The following is an 18,119-nucleotide window of genomic DNA, read 5'->3' on the forward strand; positions in this document are numbered from 1 at the left end:
ACTATTATTGTGAACAGAATTTAAAGCTAGATATGTACTGAATATAATATACAGATGGCTATTACTATAAACAGAATTTTTACAGATATGTACAATGAACATAATATACAGATGATTATTACTATAAACAGAGTTTACAGGTGAATGTGTACTATGAATATATATCAGATGGCTATTACTATAAACAGAATGTGAGCTTAGTATAATAATGTGATATATATAGAATGTGATAATATACAGAATGTGAGCATAATAAACAGACGGTTATTACTATAAACAGGATTTACAGATAGATATATGTAATAAGTAAGGCTAAATGAGCAGTATAACAATGGATTTAAAGTAGTGCAAATTAAGTTGGACAGAAGCTATCCGAGTAAAAGTGCAATGGAAAGTAATTGCATATTACAGTTAAAGTACGGTATTGCAAATGTATATGTAAACAATTGGTACTGTAAATAAACAGTCGGCAGTGCAAATTGATATTCTAGTCAGGTGAGTAGTGCAAAATGCATATGTAAACAGTTGTTACTATGATAATAGTCAGCAGTGCAAATTAACATTATAGCATTGCAAATAAAAAATAACCAATAACAAAATGGAGTTAGGTGTGAGGAGGGAGAGAAGAGATTATCAGTATATGAGGGGAGTGGGATCAGTGTGGGTTAGAGTTCAGTAAAGAGACAGCTCTGGGGAAAAAGCTGTTCTTTAGTCTGCGGGTCCTGGTCCGGAGGCACCTGAAACGCCTGCCGGAGGGCAGTAGAGAAAACAGTCTGTGGGCTGGGTGAGAGGAGTCCTTAAGGATGCTGCGAGCTCGGTGCAGACAGCGTTTCCTCTGGATGTGCTCGATGGCAGGTAGTTGAGTCCCAGTGATGCGCTGGGCGGTTTTCACCACCCGCTGCAGTGCCTTGCGCTCTGCAACAGAACAGCTCCCATACCACACTGTAGCACAGTTGGTCAGGATGCTTTCTATTGCACAGCGATAGAAGTTCACCAGGATAGTCGAGGAAAGCTGATTCTTCCTCAGTGTCCTCAGGAAGGAAAGGCGCTGGTGAGCCTTCCTGACCAGGGAGGAGGTGTTGGTTGTCCAGGACATGTCCGCCGAGATGTGGATTCCCAAGAACTTGAAACTGGAGACACGCTCAACAGCCATTCCATTGATGTGGATGGTGTCGTGTGTGCCTCTTGACTCTTTTCTGAAGTCCACGATGAGCTCCTTCGTTTTGGTGGTGTTGAGGAGCTGGTTATTTTCAGTGCACCATGTGGCCAGGTGCTTGATCTCCTCCCTATAGACAGTCTCATCGTTGTTGCTGATGAGACCAATCACCGTAGTGTCGTCCGCATGTGTAATATTACACATGTTTTAATGTCACCTTTGATTACTTTAATGCATCCTATTCCTTACTTGAAAAAAATTCTGACTAACCAACACATTTTTGAACAACAGTGTACATTCAGTAGGTTATTATTTTTTGCAATATAAACACCGTCAGAGTGATCAACAAGGTATCTCTTTATTTACCATGCGAAGACGGAACAACTTTTATGCTCACTCTGTGCACTGTCAAGGTCTTTATCATATTTGTCGTGGTATACCGGTCTTTGCAATTATTTTACCGCAAATACTGCATCGCACGCTGTTGGCATCGAGCCTGGAGAAATGTACCCATCACTTTTGATAGACTTTTCCACATCTTTAAGGTATTATGTGTGTATCTCGCGTGAGTCGCGTCTCATATTTATGTGCGCGGAGACTTTGGGGTCAGTGAGATTTGTTTTTCAGAGTTTGTTCTTTAAGGCTGCATTTATTTGATAAAATATTTAAAATATATTAAAATTGCAGTTATTTTAAATTGTAATAATATTTCACACCATTACTGTTTTTGACTGTATATTTAAACATTTTCTGTGATGGTAAAGCTGAATTTTCAGCAACAAAAAACACCTGTCTTTATTGTCACATGATCCTTCAGAAATCATTCTAAAGCCTGGGACACACCAAGCCGACTTCAAAGAACTAGCGGCAAAGAAAACCGATGGTGGTGTCGGCTGCGTCTTGACCAAAAAGCTGCATTTGAACACCCAGCACAGACTACAGCTAACTGCATACTAGCACGTGTGTTCTGCACCTGGGTGTTAGGAATTAACTGTCTATATCAGCAGGCATCAATAATCTATATTCGTCATTCAAAAGAAACCGAAACGAGGATATATGAGATACAGGTGCTGGTCATATAATTAGAATATCATCAAAAAGTTTATTTATTTCATTAATTCCATTCACAAAGTGAAATTTGGATATTATATTCATTCATTACACACAGACTGATATATTTAAAATGTTATCTCATTTAATTGTTATTAAATCTGACAACTAATGAAAATCCCAAATTCAGTATCTCCGAAAATTATAATATTACTTAAGACCAATACAAAAACAGGATTTTTAGAAATGTTGGCCAACTGAAAAGTATGAACATGTACAGCATTCAATACTTAGTTGGGGCTCCTTTTGCCTGAATTACTGCAGCAATGTGGCGTGGCATGGAGTCGATCAGTCTGTTGTAGAGCCCGACCGATATGGATTTTTGGGGGCCGATATTATTTATATGTATATTATAATACAGTAGCAATATTATGTATTATAGTACAGTACCAGTCAAAAGTTTGGACACACTTTCCTATCGGTGTGTACAAACTTTTGATGGGTACTATATACAGGTCCTTCTCAAAAAATTAGTATATTGTGATAAAGTTCATTATTTTCCATAATGTAATGATAAAAATTAAACTTTCATATATTTTAGATTCATTGCACACCAACTGAAATATTTCAGGCCTTTTATTGTTTTAATACTGATGATTTTGGCATACAGCTCATGAAAACCCAAAATTCCTATCTCAAAAAATTTGCTTATCATGAAAAAGGTCTCTAAACGAGCTATTAACCTAATCATCTGAATCAACTAATTAACTCTGAACACCTGCAAAAGATTCCTGAGGCTTTTAAAAACTCCCAGCCTGTTTCATTACTCAAAACCGCAATCATGGGTAAGACTGCCGACCTGACTGCTGTCCACAAGGCCATCATTGACAAGCAAGAGGGTAAGACACAGAAATACATTTCTGAACAAATAGGCTGTTCCCAGAGTGCTGTATCAAGGCACCTCAGTGGGAAGGTCGTGGGAAGGAAAAAGTGTGGCAAAAAACGCTGCACAACAAGAAGAGGTGACCGGACCCTGAGGAAGATTGTGGAGAAGGACCGATTCCAGACCTTGGGGGACCTGCGGAAGCAGTGGACTGAGTCTGGAGTAGAAACATCCAGAGCCACCGTGCACAGGCGTGTGCAGGAAATGGGCTACAGATGCCGCATTCCCCAGGTCAAGCCACTTTTGAACCAGAAACAGCGGCAGAAGCGCCCGACCTGGGGTACAGAGAAGCAGCACTGGACTGTTGCTCATTGGTCCAAAGTACTTTTTTCGGATGAAAGCAAATTTTGCATGTCATTCGGAAATCAAGGTGCCAGAGTCTGGAGGAAGACTGAGGAGAAGGAAATGCCTGAAGTCCAGTGTCAAGTACCCACAGTCAGTGATGGTCTGGGGTGCCATGTCAGCTGCTGGTGTTGGTCCACTGTGTTTTATCATGGGCAGGGTCAATGCAGCTAGCTATCAGGCGATTTTGGAGCACTTCATGCTTCCATCTGCTGAAAAGCTTTATGGAGATTAAGATTTCATTTTTTCAGCACGACCTGCCACCTGCTCACAGTGCCAAAACCACTGGTAAATGGTTTACTGACCATGTTATTACTGTGCTCAATTGGCTTGCCAACTCTCCTGACCTGAACCCCATAGAAAATCTGTGGGATATTGTGAAGAGAAAGTTGAGAGACGCAAGACCCAACACTCTGGATGAGCTTAAGGCCGCTATCGAAGCATCCTGGGCCTCCATAACACCTCAGCAGTGCCACTGGTTGACTCCATTGCCTCCATGCCACGCCGGATTGAAGCAGTCATTTCTGCAAAAGGATTCCCGACCAAGTATTGAGTGCATAACTGAACATAATTATTTGAAGGTTGACTTTTTTGTATTAAAAACACTTCTTATATTGGTCGGATGAAATATGCTAATTTTTTGAGATAGGAATTTTGGGTTTTCATGAGCTTTATGCCAAAATCATCAGTATTAAAACAATAAAATACCTGTAATATTTCACTTGGTGTGCAATGAATCTAAAATATATGAAAGTTTAATTTTTATCATTACATTATGGAAAATAATGAACGTTATCACAATATGCTAATTTTGGAGAAGGACCTGTAGCATACACAGTAAACAGAATAAATATATAAACGTTTTGCAATGATCACTCAAATGTGGTGATCAAACACTTGTGTGACAGATATGTAATGGAGACAGGGTGAATGATAGAATGAGAATGATACATTTGAGCTGTAACCAAACTAGTTTGCATTGCATGTTATATTATATTATATTCTAAATACTGTTGCATAATCTTCACTAACGACTTTGTCTTTTAATTTAGTCACGTTATATAAAACATAACTTGTATCAATAAATATATCAAAAGTGTCACTGAAAACCTTATCTTCTATTTTTTTTCTTAATTACTCTAATCTCTACCGGTGGAGGAAGAACTCAGATCTTTTTATTAAAGTAAAATTAATAATATCATAATGAGAACGTTTTTAATTATATATGTACAGTACTTTTATACTATTTTAAATTAGAAAGCAACATGTAGGCCTACTAAACGTGAAACATAAAGTGTTATTATATAAACTATTGGAATATTGCTTGATGTTGGAACGTTATAGGCAGAATGAGCTTTAACACTGTGTATACACAGGACACGGCCGTTATTGCTCGCGCGCAACAGCTGTTTACCCTAGACGCAAAAAAGGGCCCGTTACAAAGCAGTGTTACAAACAATGTTACGGACGTGACAAGCTCTGAAAGCGGCACTAAAGTGCTTTGAAACTTTCACAGAGACCTCAAACAGAAAGCACAAAGCCTTTCATCAAAGTGAATTTCGTTTTGTATTAATTGTATCTTAATTTTAATCAATGTTTCATCAACCAATTGCCTGGATTTATTAAATAAGTAAATATAGCAGACAATAGATAATCTCGACATGGAGGCGCCGGCGCATGAACTGCTACTCGTCTCTTAAATGAACCGAAACTCAGCGCACAGACGAGAAATATATCTATATTGAAATTTCTACTTTTAAACAGAGCAATTCAAAACGAAAGACAGACTGCTCTCTGCTGTAATCCGTATGAAATGTGCATTTCTGTCTGGTGTGTTCACTGAAGATCGCGAGTCAGCGTCATCAATTTTCCAGCGACACTGACTGAAAACACTTGTTTATTAGTAAACAATTAAAATGTCTCTTTGCTATATTTGATGTATTCACAATCATTACTTTTGCCAGTTTTTTGTGACTGCTTTTAGGTGCTTTATTGGCAGCGCCACATGAATCACTGCACCCGCATTTTTAAAAATATTCATTTATCGGCCATTATAAATGCCGATACCAATAGTTAGGAAAATGCCTAATATCGGCCGATATATCGGTCGGGCTCTAGTCTGTAGCACTGCTCAGGTGTTATGAGAGCCCAGGTTGCCCTGATAGTGGCCTTCTGCATTGTTGGGTCTGGCGTATCGCATCTTCCTCTTCACAATACCCCATAGATTTTCTATAGGGTTAAGGTCAGGCGAGTTTGCTGGCCAATTAAGAACAGGGATACCATGGTCCTTAAACCAGGTACTGGTAGCTTTGGCACTGTGTGCGGGTGCCAAGTCCTGTTGGAAAATGAAATCTGCATCTCCATAAAGCTGGTCAGCAGCAGGAAGCATGAAGTGCTCTAAAACTTCCTGGTAGACGGCTGTGTTGACCTTGGACCTCAGAAAACACAGTGGACCAACACCAGCAGATGACATGGCACCCCAAACCATCACTGACTGTGGAAACTTTACACTGGACTTCAAGCAACATGGATTCTGTGCCTCTCCTCTCTTCCTCCAGACTCTGAGACCTTAATTTCCAAAGGAAATGCTAAATTTACTTTCATTAGAGAACATAACTTTGGACCACTCAGCAGCAGTCCAGTCCTTTTTGTCTTTAGCCCAGGCGAGATGCTTCTGACGCTGTGTCTTGTTCAAGAGTGGCTTGACACAAGGAATGCGACAGCTGAAACCCATGTCTTGCATACGTCTGTGCGTGGTGGTTCTTGAAGCACTGACTCCAGCTGCAGTCCACTCTTTGTGAATCTCCCCCACATTTTTGAATGGGTTTTGTTTCACAATCCTCTCCAGGGTGCAGTTATCCCTATTGCTTTTACACTTTTTTTCTACCACATCTTTTCCTTCCCTTCGCCTCTCTATTAATGTGCTTGGACACAGAGCTCTGTGAACACCCAGCCTCTTTAGCAATGACCTTTTGTGTCTTGCCCTCTCGCAAGATGTCAATGGTCGTCTTTTGGACAGCTGTCAAGTCAGCAGTCTTACCCATGATTGTGTAGCCTACAGAACTAGACTGAGAGACCATTTAAAGGCCTTTGCAGGTGTTTTGAGTTAATTAGCTGATTAGAGTGGCACCAGGTGTATTCAATATTGAACCTTTTCACAAATTCAAATTTTCTGAGATACTGATTTTGGGATTTTCATTATTTGTCAGTTATCATCAAAATTAAAAGGAATGAACACTTGAAATATATCAGTATGTGTGTAATGAATGAATATAATATCCAAATTTCACTTTTTGAATGGAATTACTGAAATCAACTTTTTGATGATAATCTAATTATATGACCAGCACCTGTGTGTATGTGTGTGTATATATATATATATATATATATATATATATATATATATATATATATATACATACAAAACGTAAACCAGCAGCTCTTGCTTACCATTTTGTATATTAGTTATGTTGATAATTTCATTTACATGAGATGAGTCTGAGCCTGACGATAGCCGACATACATGTGGAACATACGACAAAAACTAGCCAAACAGACTCTCGCTGACTGTCGACTTGGTGTGTCCCGGCCTTAATATGCTGATTTTTGGTGTTTATGTGGAAACTGGAAACCATGTTTTTTTCCCTGTTGTTTCATGTCTTTACTGTAATTTTTTTAAATTAAATTGACTGCATCCTTGTTGAATGAAAGTATCTTTTGAAAGGTAGTGTATATTTTCTATCCTTATGACAGTAGTGTGTTTTCTTTGCATATCAATTGCAAAAAACATTTCATTGTCACTATTCATTTAAAACTGCATTTTCACAAAAACGTCCAAGACCCCTCTAAGTTTTGTACCCTGATCATCCAGAAGCATGAGTGAATTAGTATTGAGGCAAATAAACAATTTTATGTTTTGTTTTTGGTCACTTCTCATTTCTTCCTCTGTTTTTCAGACACGGACTCCTGTCATTGGACCAGCTGGCATTGGATGGGGTGTTGGACCCTCCCTCTGCACAGCGACAGAATGAGACAATAGCTGGGGGTGTTGGATATCATCCCTCCCCCCTCTTCTTTGTTTCCCCCTCCTACATATCCAATACACATATACATACTCAGTATCCTTACACCAACACACTACAAAACTCTCTGGCCCCCATGCTTTACTTTGTTGGGGCCATGAGACTTTTACTGGGCTGCTGCTGTTGTTGAGAACCCTTTGGGAACAAAACAATCAATTTCCTTCCAGCAAGCGGACACATCCTTCCAGTTCCTACGGCTTTGGTGGAGCTTGACGGAAGCTCAGTAGATCATTGAATCATGAAAACACCAGAGGACCACTGGGAGTTTCCAATTGGAGTTGTACATTAATAGGCTAAAGACTGCCAGTGAGCAAAACAAATCGAATTCAACCTGCAACAGGTCGTGAACGTCTGTTAGAAGAAATGATACCTCTCCTTAGCCATTTCATCAACCACATCTAAAGTGCCTTGTATTGCATCCAACTGTTGTTTACCTCTACTCCACATATCTGATCCAATCCTTAAGATTCATTTGTTAACATCTCCAGGCCTTACAGCTTTCCTAGACATATCGGTTTTTTTGTTTGTTTCTGTTTGCGTGCAGAAGAGTCACACTCTGAAGTATCTGAGATACGAGGAATGAGACCACCGTAGAGTTCAGTTACTCAAACTTATCAAAACCTAAACTCACTCAGACTGTTCATCTGACTCTCAAACGTGGTGCAGTACTTCCACTGTACAGTTCCGTCACCATGTACACGCTGCAGTCCAAATGGCGTTACCTGATCATGTTCTTGGGTGTCCAGTTAGTGGTCATGGCTCTTCTCTCCAGAGAGGGCTACCAGAAAAGAGTGTCATATTTTCTCCGTATTTTCCGTAAGCCTGATTCTACAATGGGACATGCAGTCGGTGCACGCAACCACACGGATGTGTATGCCAACCTCTCCCTTTTAGGCTCTCCTCTTAATAGAGAGGACATGACCTACTGCCCGAAGAAGTCTCCTCTGATTGGTGAGTTCAGTAGTGTGTTATCAAGTTTCTGATCTCTCTATTGTGAATGCATCATATCAGCGTGTTAGTTGTTATAAATAGCTTGGGAGCTTCCACCTGGTATAACTGAGATTTTTATTTATTTATTTTTTATAAAAAGAAAGAAAAAAACCCCCCACCTAAAATTGATATAAAAATTTATATTAGTAATATAAATATACGCACTGTTTCATTTGTCATTTATTCTATTTTATTTATTTTCCATTTTTTGTATTTGAGGGGAAAATTCAAAAAATGTATAAAAAAAATTAAGAAAAATAAAGTATTTCTGAATTCAATGGTCAAAAGAGATGGAAACCCTAAAAATAATAATCATGGATAGCATGGAAAATCTAGCTTTAGTCCACTTTTACAGTCTAATAACTTTGGGCTCAGTGTAAACAATGTTATGTAAATCTACTGCAACATGTTTTCTATTTTTTTTTTTACTTATTAAAAGTCTTTACATCCTGTTCACACTCTTTTCTTTTGTTCAGTTGGACCTATTCATGTCACTTTCCCCTCTGGGCTTACACTTGCCGAGATTGAGAGGAAGAATCCCCTTGTTGTCCGTGGGGGGCGCTACAGGCCACCAAACTGTGAGCCAAGCCATCGCACTGCTGTAATCATTCCTCACAGAAATAGGGAGCACCACCTCAAGTTCCTCCTCTACTATCTGCATCCCTTCCTACAGCGACAGCAGCTCAGCTATGGCATCTATATCATTCACCAGGTGCGCCTGCAGTTTGTTATTGTTGTCATTTTTATTGCTGCTCATAATTATTCCAAAATGTAGTTCCATGGCTTTCAGTGAAATGACAGCAAACATCGCAAGTTAGTTTCGTTCAGGAAGTACAACAATGAAATTAAAAACCTTCAGGCTTCATAGCTAAGTGGCTAATGGTACATTTCCCAGAAATTGTCAATCAAATCCTTCTAAAAAATGTTTGATCTCTTCTGTAGTAGACCATTTGTATCTTCATGTTGAGTCCCTTACATTAACAAAGGTCAGACTATTGTTCTTACATTAAACCCTAATTTAAGCCGTATTTGGTTACCAAAGCAAATTTTTATTCTCATTTGGCACTTTGGCGAGTGTTCATTTTAGACCGTGCTCTCACAGTTTCACATGGTGTATAACACGTATTTGTTGCTTGGTTACATATCAGATATGCAGCTTTATTATAATACAACTCAACCATGCCTTCTGCAGTTTCCTGCCAGAGCCTGTTGTAATCACTTTATCCTGTTATATCTGTCGATCTAGATGCAAACCTGTACAATTCACTCTGACAGGTCAATCACTGGCCATCTTTTGCTCTCCCCTTGCTGATTTCCAATTTTAGTGAACAACGATGATCCTAATACAACAGTGTGCCAGATTCAGAGCTGTTTCCCCGAGCTATGTTGTCTGGATTTATTATTGTGGGTTTCCTAGGTTAATACAGTTTTATGTAGGATTATAGATGTACAGCATGACGTTTACAGTGTTTGGAATCGAATTGTTTTTGCTCCTGAGCTGAGAGGCACGATGAGATTGAAATCCCATTTGTGCTAGTTGAGTTGAACTTTTATTTGGTCACATGTTTTGTGCTGTTGGAATCAGACTTTAAAAAAAAGATGAAATGAATACTTTTATTCAGAAAGGAAGCACTGAATTGATCAAAAGTGACAGAAAAGATTTACACATTGTTACAAAAAAATCTATTTCAAATAAATACGGTTTATATACTATAAAACAAAGAATTACTACCATTACTATCATCTCCTTTCATATGTTTCTGACTTTGATATTATCAAGAGGGCAAGGATTAGACTGTAATCCTCATTAATCTCATCTCTGAAAATCCTGACCACATTATAGATTCAATCCATTTTTATTAGTATAAATCTATGCACTGCTGAGTCTATATATCTTCTCATTATAAATTGTCATAACAATGATGCTCTGTGTGTGTAGGCTGGTAATTACACCTTTAACCGAGCAAAGTTGATGAATGTGGGATTTCGTGAGGCCATGAGGGAGGAGGATTGGGACTGCCTCTTCTTTCATGACGTGGACCTTATTCCCGAGGACGACCGTAACACCTACGCCTGCGACGCTCACCCAAAACACGCCGCCATTGCCATGGACAAATTTGGCTACAAGTCAGTGTTCAGCTGCTCTTTCTCTGCGGTTCATTTGACTTCATTTGTTTTTCTACTTCAACACCTACACAAATGTTTTACTATCAGATCAATTTACAACGCATGCATTTGTGGAATAAATTGATTTTTTACCATTTTACGTTCGCTAAAATTTTTATAATATTTAAATAATAAATAAATAATATATTTTATTGGATTCCCACACAAAATTTATATTTTAAAAGTAGCCAAAAAAAGGATAATGAAAGACAGTTTTACTGTGACTTTCAAACAACAAAAATGTGAAAAACCCCTGTAATAATAAAATGCCTATAGTTGGATAAACACTTATAATGCATGAACCAATATGTCACTGTTCTAAACTGAATAAATACATTTATAGTATTTTTTTGTGCATTTCTCCTTCCTGTTACCAATCAGATTGCCTTATAAGATGTATTTTGGAGGAGTGTCGGCTCTGACCCCTGATCAATACCTCAAGATGAACGGTTTCCCAAACAATTACTGGGGCTGGGGTGGTGAGGACGACGACATTGGTATTCGGTGAGTGAGCGAGTGTGTTTATTTGCTGGGCATATTAATGGAGAGGTTTGCGTGGGAGGAGATCTGTCCTTGTGATGCAGCTGGCCATGAACCACCTGTCTTTTGCTAGCTTTGTCAAGTTCAAAGCTAGTGTCAACATCTGAGGGTGTGTTACTGTCTGCTTTATAGGGATGGATTGTGTGTTCTGATGTTTTATAAAGTTGTAGCCAGAGTGATGGCTCACCAGCTCGGCCACAAAGGATCAAATATTGTTATGCTATACATTTTAAAATCTATAGGATCTATAGGAATTGAAATCTATAGGAATTGTAGTTGATCCAGGATCAGTACCGACCAGTCCCCTTGGTCTGGAACGCTTGTGATTTCCGGATTAATTGCAAAGTTTAACCATCACAGAGTGAAAGTTTTTACACATTTACACTTGTTTTTAAGTCCAGAGCCATGCAAAAAACAAATTTAGTACTCTTTCTCGTTTTGTGTGTGTGCCTGAACAGACACTATTATTAGCAAAATTATGTAAAAAATGCTTGTCTCTGCAAAAATCCTTGTGCTTTTGTCTTAAGTGAATGTAAAATATTGAGAAAGAAAACTGATGCGTAGCATTATATTGGATCTGTGCATTGGCTCTTAAAGTGACTGCAGCTTAATATTCCTGTTGCCAACTGTTGTATAATTAATCTTTGTTAAAGCTACAAAAGTGATTTATTATTATTTAATTTATACAATTATATCATATATTATATTATCATTATTAATTATATTTAATTTATGCAGTGTTATTTTACATTTGACAAGTTTCTCTACTTGAATAGAGAATACTGTTAGACTTACCTGAAAAACACAAAGCCCTGTTTATTTCATGTATCTTTGCTCTATTGTATTTATCTATGCCTTTAATATGTTTATTATTTTTTTATGCGGATACACTCAAATCACCCCAGTCATTCTAGAATGATTAATTCTTTCCAAATACAGCCATTTAAGTCATCTAGTGAAATATTTTATATTGCAGTATATATCACAAAAAAACTAAATCTTGCAATGTCCGTTTTATCCAATATCGCGCAGCCCTAAAAGTCATATAACTGTAGTTTTTAACTCGAAAAAGCAACGTTTGTCAAGACAGACTTAGAATGGTGGTTTGAAAAAAAGTTGAAAAAGCTTTAAAGCTTGAAGATTTATGTGTTTTAAATGCATATACATTACTGTTTCAAAATTTGGGATCATTAAGATCTGTTTTTCTTTTTGAAACGAGTCTCTTCACCAAGGGTATATTTATTTTATTTATTTGTTCAAAATACAGTAAAAATAGTGTTGCAATTTAAAGTACTGTTTTCCATTTTAATATATTTCAAAATGTAATTTATTCCTGTGAAATTTTCAGCATCATTACGCCAGTCTTGAGCGTCACATGATTCTTCAGAAATCATTCTGATATGCTGATTTGCGGCACAAGAAACATTTCTAATTATTATGTTGAACAAAATTGTGCAGCATAATATTTTGGGGGAACCTGTGGTAAGTTTTGTCAAGATTAAAAAGAACAGCATTTGTTTGAAATAGAAATCTTTACCTGTTGAATTTCTTTGAATAAAATTCAGTAAATTCCTCTTCCTGTCATTCTGATTCAAATTCCAAATACAGCTTCCTGAGGGTGTGGGCCACTCACTTACATTCACACTCATGAATTGAATGGGAACCAATTACTCAATCCTGTGTGTCTCTTTCTGTTTTGTTTGCACACTATCTAACATTCTTCATCTTTTCAGGGTCTCTCTTGGAGGAATGCTGATCAGTCGTCCGTCTCTAAAAGTGGGCCGATATAAGATGATCAAACACAAGCATGACAAAGGCAATGAAGTGAATCCCAAAAGGTAGAATCGCTTTACAAGCATCTGATAAATGCCTAAACTTTGACAAGATGCGTTTTAACATATTTCCGTAGTGCATTAACATTCTAAAGGTGTGGTCACAGTGAAATTTCACAGTCAAAAAAGCTTCATTGTCTGTTGTTAATAGTGTAATATGACACACTGCTCACACAGAAGTCATTTTCAAACCAAGCAGCTTTCTATTGGTCAATGTGGAGCAATCTTTTTTGAAAAAATGTCACCCTCAATTGAAATTCCCAATGGCATGGATACCTATTGAAATGACTGCATTTCGCCCACAAAATTCACCAAACAATAGCCGCGTTTCCATTACGTGCAAAACTTTTGCGATATTTTTTTAAATGTCGATAATGACCATATCACACTATTAATTGCAATTAAAACGAATATTGCGAATGGCGTTTCCCTTAACCAATGTTATGCGTCTAAAACTTAATTTTTTTCCTCTTGAGAAGTCATTTAAGTCAAAAATCATGGCAACGGATGTTGGTAGGTTTATGTATATCTCAGCCAGTGCACTAGCCATTATTTTTAATTGAAGGAGACGTAGACGTGTTATTCAAGCATTAATGGCAAGTAAAGCCCCTTACATTTGGGAGTAGCCACATCTCCCTCCTATCTGCTTAAAGGTCTTTATAAATTTTTGCATTTTGTTGTTGTTTAGAATACAGTATTCCTGATACTTTTGTTTTTTATGAGTTTAGTAAAGAACTCTGTCTCGTCATCTGTCCAAACATACCGCATCATCTTTAAAGAATGATCGACTTTGACGTACGCTAGATGACCTGTAAATGTGCAAAAACTTTTTTCCATTGTAGTTTCGCAAAATATTCCCTTTCGAATTGCCTGAAAAAACACCTCATGCAAGAGTGATTTTTTTTTGTGCGATATATGGGAGATTTTGTGAAATTGACATGTTTCCATTGGGGGTATTTTCAATTCGTAATTGTTAAATGTGACTGCACCTTAACACATTTCCCTTTAAAATGATGAAATCATCTCCTAGTACTTCCTCTGTTCAAGATCTTTGCTCTCATGCAGGTTTAACATGTTGGCTAAGACCCGGCACACATGGAAAAATGACGGTATGAATACGGTGGAGTATGAGATCGTGTCCCGGGATTATCAACCTCTTTTCACCAACATCACGGTCAACATTGGCACAGAGGCAGGGCTGCATCCGCCCAATAAAAAGACTGCTTCTTAGCATGCTCCCAGCATTCTTGTGGATCCAAGAGGCACAAGTCTTAGCGCCAATGCCGCACTGCCTGCAGACCACTCGCCCACATGCACATGGCCAGTGAATCCACGGGACATCATGCCTTTACTGCACCACAGACTTTCTTCTCTCTCTCTCTCTCTCTCCTCATTCTCCAAAGTTTGACATTTTGATCCTGTGCTCACTGGTTCACTTTATAAGTCAGGATGCTGCAGAAACTTTATCAACTGGTCCACGTATTGAGCACTACGCAGAATCGGTATTGGACCACTCTGCAGGAAGGATGTGTTTCCTGACGGACAGACTATTCAAACATCCTCTGTGCCCATGGGCACCATTTAAAAACCTCTTTTGCCTTAGTCAAGCTGCACTCTCTCTTTACATTTCTTTCATGACGATTGATACGCCCTCCCGTAGTAGGGTGAGGCCGTCTCTTAGGGATGGGTAAAATTAGTTTTTTGCCATGTGATGGAAACAGTGAAGCAACATTGTTTTCTGCACTACTCTGTGAGTCTGGTGCATTTCCTGTTCAGTAAATTAGTACTTTTGGTTATATACTGTATTGTTATCCAGGAAAATGGAGGGATATTTTTGTTATATATCTTCCATTTTGGGTAACTCGCTCAGAACTGGCCTCTTTGGTAGTAATAACCACTCTATATATACTGATGTTCTCATTTTTGCCTTTGGTTGTCTTAGTAATAATGTTGGCTTTTATAATCAATGCGCTGCCTCTCATTTTCATGAATTACTCAACACATTGTATTTTATCCTTTTTTATGATTGGCTAGCTGTGTGCGGTGTTGTCATTTGCTTTGGATTAGTAATAGTGTTGTTGAATGTAGCTGTATCTCTCTTCTTGGTGAGAGAATGTCATTTCATTGCAGAGTGCATCACGTTGATTCTGTTTGGGTCGGCTTTGTGTAGTTTATGCTGGTTATTCCTCATTTGAGTCCAACATTTACATTTTTTTTTTGTCTAGAATCCTTGTTATTCGAAAGGTTTTAGGAAGGCATTCAGTTCATTTAAGTGTAAATTATTTGTAAAGCCATTCTTGCGTAAATTGTCCCATTGAAGAAAATGCCCTAATATTTGTAAAAAACATTCTAATGTAAATCGGTTTAATGAATCCAAATGGGTTACCTTTAAAAGCATTATGCAAATTGTTGGATTGAATTGAATGCGTTAACGTTTGTAAAACCATTTTTACATAACTGTTATGTTGACTTAAAGTGATGAAACCTGTTGCCTTAAAATGATCAAGTAAATAAACTTCATGCGTAATTGACATTTTTTCCACATAACTTTTTTTTTTTTCAATTATGCATGGTTTATTTACTTAATAATTTTAAGGCAACGGGTTTCCTTACTCTTAAGTTGTCAACTGAAAATTGTTCCTTGAATCAAATGCACTAACTTTTATAAAACCATTCTTACCTAAATTGGTGCAACAAATCAAATGCGCCAACAATCATGAAATCAGTGTAAATTTTTGCATTAAATTAAATGTTAAAATTCATAAACCATTCTTAAGAAAATTGTTACATTAAATTTAATGCGTGAATGTCCTTTAACCATTCTTTGTTAAATTATTGCATTCAGTCAAATGCGTCAATATTTGTTAAACCATTCTTGTGTAAATTGCTGCATTTCAAATTTAATACACAAATGTTTGTAAAACCATTTTTACATAAATAGTTGCAGTGAATCATATGTGCTATCAATAATATGTGCTATCCCCTTAAATTCCATGCGCCAATGTTCACAAAACATTCAATGCAACTGAACAATTTACACATTGGTTGTTCTACTTGTTCATGAATGAGACCCATTGGCAAAATCTGACAAAGAAAAAAAAGTTAATTCTTGCTGACTAACACGGATGACAAAATCAATGTTAAATTGTTTTTGTGTTTCACATTTAAAGATGCATCTGCAAAACTGTTTATTAAATTAGGAAAATAGCAGTACTAAAAATTAGTCTAAATCCTGGCCTTCACTGGCTAATGTAAACCTTGTTTTTGCCATGCCTTGTCTCGTTTTTGTCTAAACATCTTCTGCATTAAGTCTCATGGTGACACAGACTTTGTGATGGTCCAGTTGTTTCGAACTGTGCATGTGTGAAAGGTAAATGAAGGCCTACTTGCATTTAAAATTTGTGTTTGTGAGACTGAGAGAACTCAATTGTTTACCGATTGCTGCTGTTCTCTGTGGGAATGTGTAAGGTTGAGGTATCGCTCCCCTCTTTACCAATGTGTATGCTGTTGGGAGCTTGTGATGGGGCATTTGAAAAAAAAAATGTTGTTGGGTCATTGAAAGAAATCATTGGATGTAATTAAGACAAAAATACCAAAAATTCATTTCATCATCTTTTTTTTTTAACAAGCATGTTTTTTTTCTTTTATTGCTTAACAGAACTAGTCTCCCACGCCCCCTTCCCCCCATCCCCAATCCCCTCATTAAATCTGTACCTTACCCAAGCCTGTTGGCTCACATAGAATATCACCTGAGTGTAATGACTGTAAAGATTTGAGTTATTTTGGGATGTAATGGTTGGCCCGAAATGTGTATTCTTCACATCGAGAGTTTATATTTGATAATTATTCAGATCATCATATAAGGTACTTTGAAAAATCCTCAGTTGTTCTGCCATGAATTATATAGTTTGATATCTACAGATGACAGGTTACACACTACTCAGGTGAGGTGATGGATTAGATGTTTCTAAATGTGCCTTACTGGGCATCAGTTTTCTCCAGTTCTTCAGTGGGCAGTGCTCTGAAAATGTTTGGGGTTGATGTTTCTCTATAAGAAGTCTGCACACTACTCGGCGGCCTTATGATGATTTAATAAAATGTTAATGTACTAAATGGCTCATGTTTTTTGTGACTGGTGTGTTTTAGAGATTTGTGCAATTAAGGGTCTATTTGATTTGAGTTTTAAAATGGATTAAACTGTGGCCAAAACACTCTTTACAACCCTTCATTAAAAAGAATACCGTTGCTTGATTTTTTTTTTACACAAAATAATTTAATATTGGGTAAATGTAAGACTCATACTTCACCCTGGATAGTCAGGTTTGAGATTACATACTGTAAATATTGGGTTAACCTTCTTATTTGCATATTTATGAGGTAAATGTAAGACTCATACTTCACCCTGGATAGTCAGGTTTGAGATTACATACTGTAAATATTGAGTTAACCTTCTTATTTGCATATTTATGAGGTCAGAAGCATTGATTGGACAAGTATGACGTGATGTTTTACCCACTGTGGAAATGTTGCCACAGATCCAATCTGAAAAGCTTCAGTAAACCGTTCTTATCCATTCTAATATCTACTGACAGTTTTGTGAGTGCAATGTATATCGTAATTCGCAGTTTTTAATTTTTCATCAATTGAGGTAACTGTAAAATACCTTTTCATTTCAGCAAGTTTGCATGCATCTGTTCAACCTGCCACAGGAGCTGCTGATGCAGTTTTACTCTGCAGTCATTGAGTCTGTCCTCTGCACTTCAGCTCAGTCCTCAGAGGCTACAGCGGATAGTCTGGAGAACTGCTGAGAGAATCATCAGAACATCCCCTAAAAGGGCTGGACCCCACACATGAACTGTTGCCGTCTTGTCGGCTCAACAGAACACTGAACATATTTATTTAGTACACACAACCCTTACATTTGTATATACACATTGTCTATTTTATATTTGTATTATATACACTCACCTAAAGGATTATTAGGAACACCTGTTCAATTTCTCATTAATGCAATTATC

The 18,119-nt window shown here is 37.5% G+C and overlaps 1 protein-coding gene across 1 annotated transcript in view; it reads left to right on the forward strand.

The window, feature by feature from the left end:
- The window catches only part of LOC143722999 (beta-1,4-galactosyltransferase 3), a 28,261-nt gene extending 11,047 nt beyond the window's left edge, over positions 1-17,214 (forward strand). Inside the window, exons 2-7 of the mRNA XM_077214930.1 lie at positions 7,448-8,524; positions 9,040-9,275; positions 10,503-10,690; positions 11,111-11,233; positions 13,003-13,107; positions 14,167-17,214. Coding sequence (XP_077071045.1) covers positions 8,266-8,524; positions 9,040-9,275; positions 10,503-10,690; positions 11,111-11,233; positions 13,003-13,107; positions 14,167-14,332 — 1,077 coding nt within the window. The 5' untranslated portion in view covers positions 7,448-8,265 and the 3' untranslated portion in view covers positions 14,333-17,214. The remainder of the gene's footprint in view (positions 1-7,447; positions 8,525-9,039; positions 9,276-10,502; positions 10,691-11,110; positions 11,234-13,002; positions 13,108-14,166) is intronic.
- Positions 17,215-18,119: the final 905 nt, after the last annotated feature.

The sequence above is a fragment of the Siphateles boraxobius genome, unplaced genomic scaffold (genome assembly GCF_051911475.1).
Source record: "Siphateles boraxobius isolate OS27281-9 unplaced genomic scaffold, OSU_SipBor_1 68, whole genome shotgun sequence".
NCBI classification, from domain to species: Eukaryota; Metazoa; Chordata; class Actinopteri; order Cypriniformes; family Leuciscidae; genus Siphateles; species Siphateles boraxobius.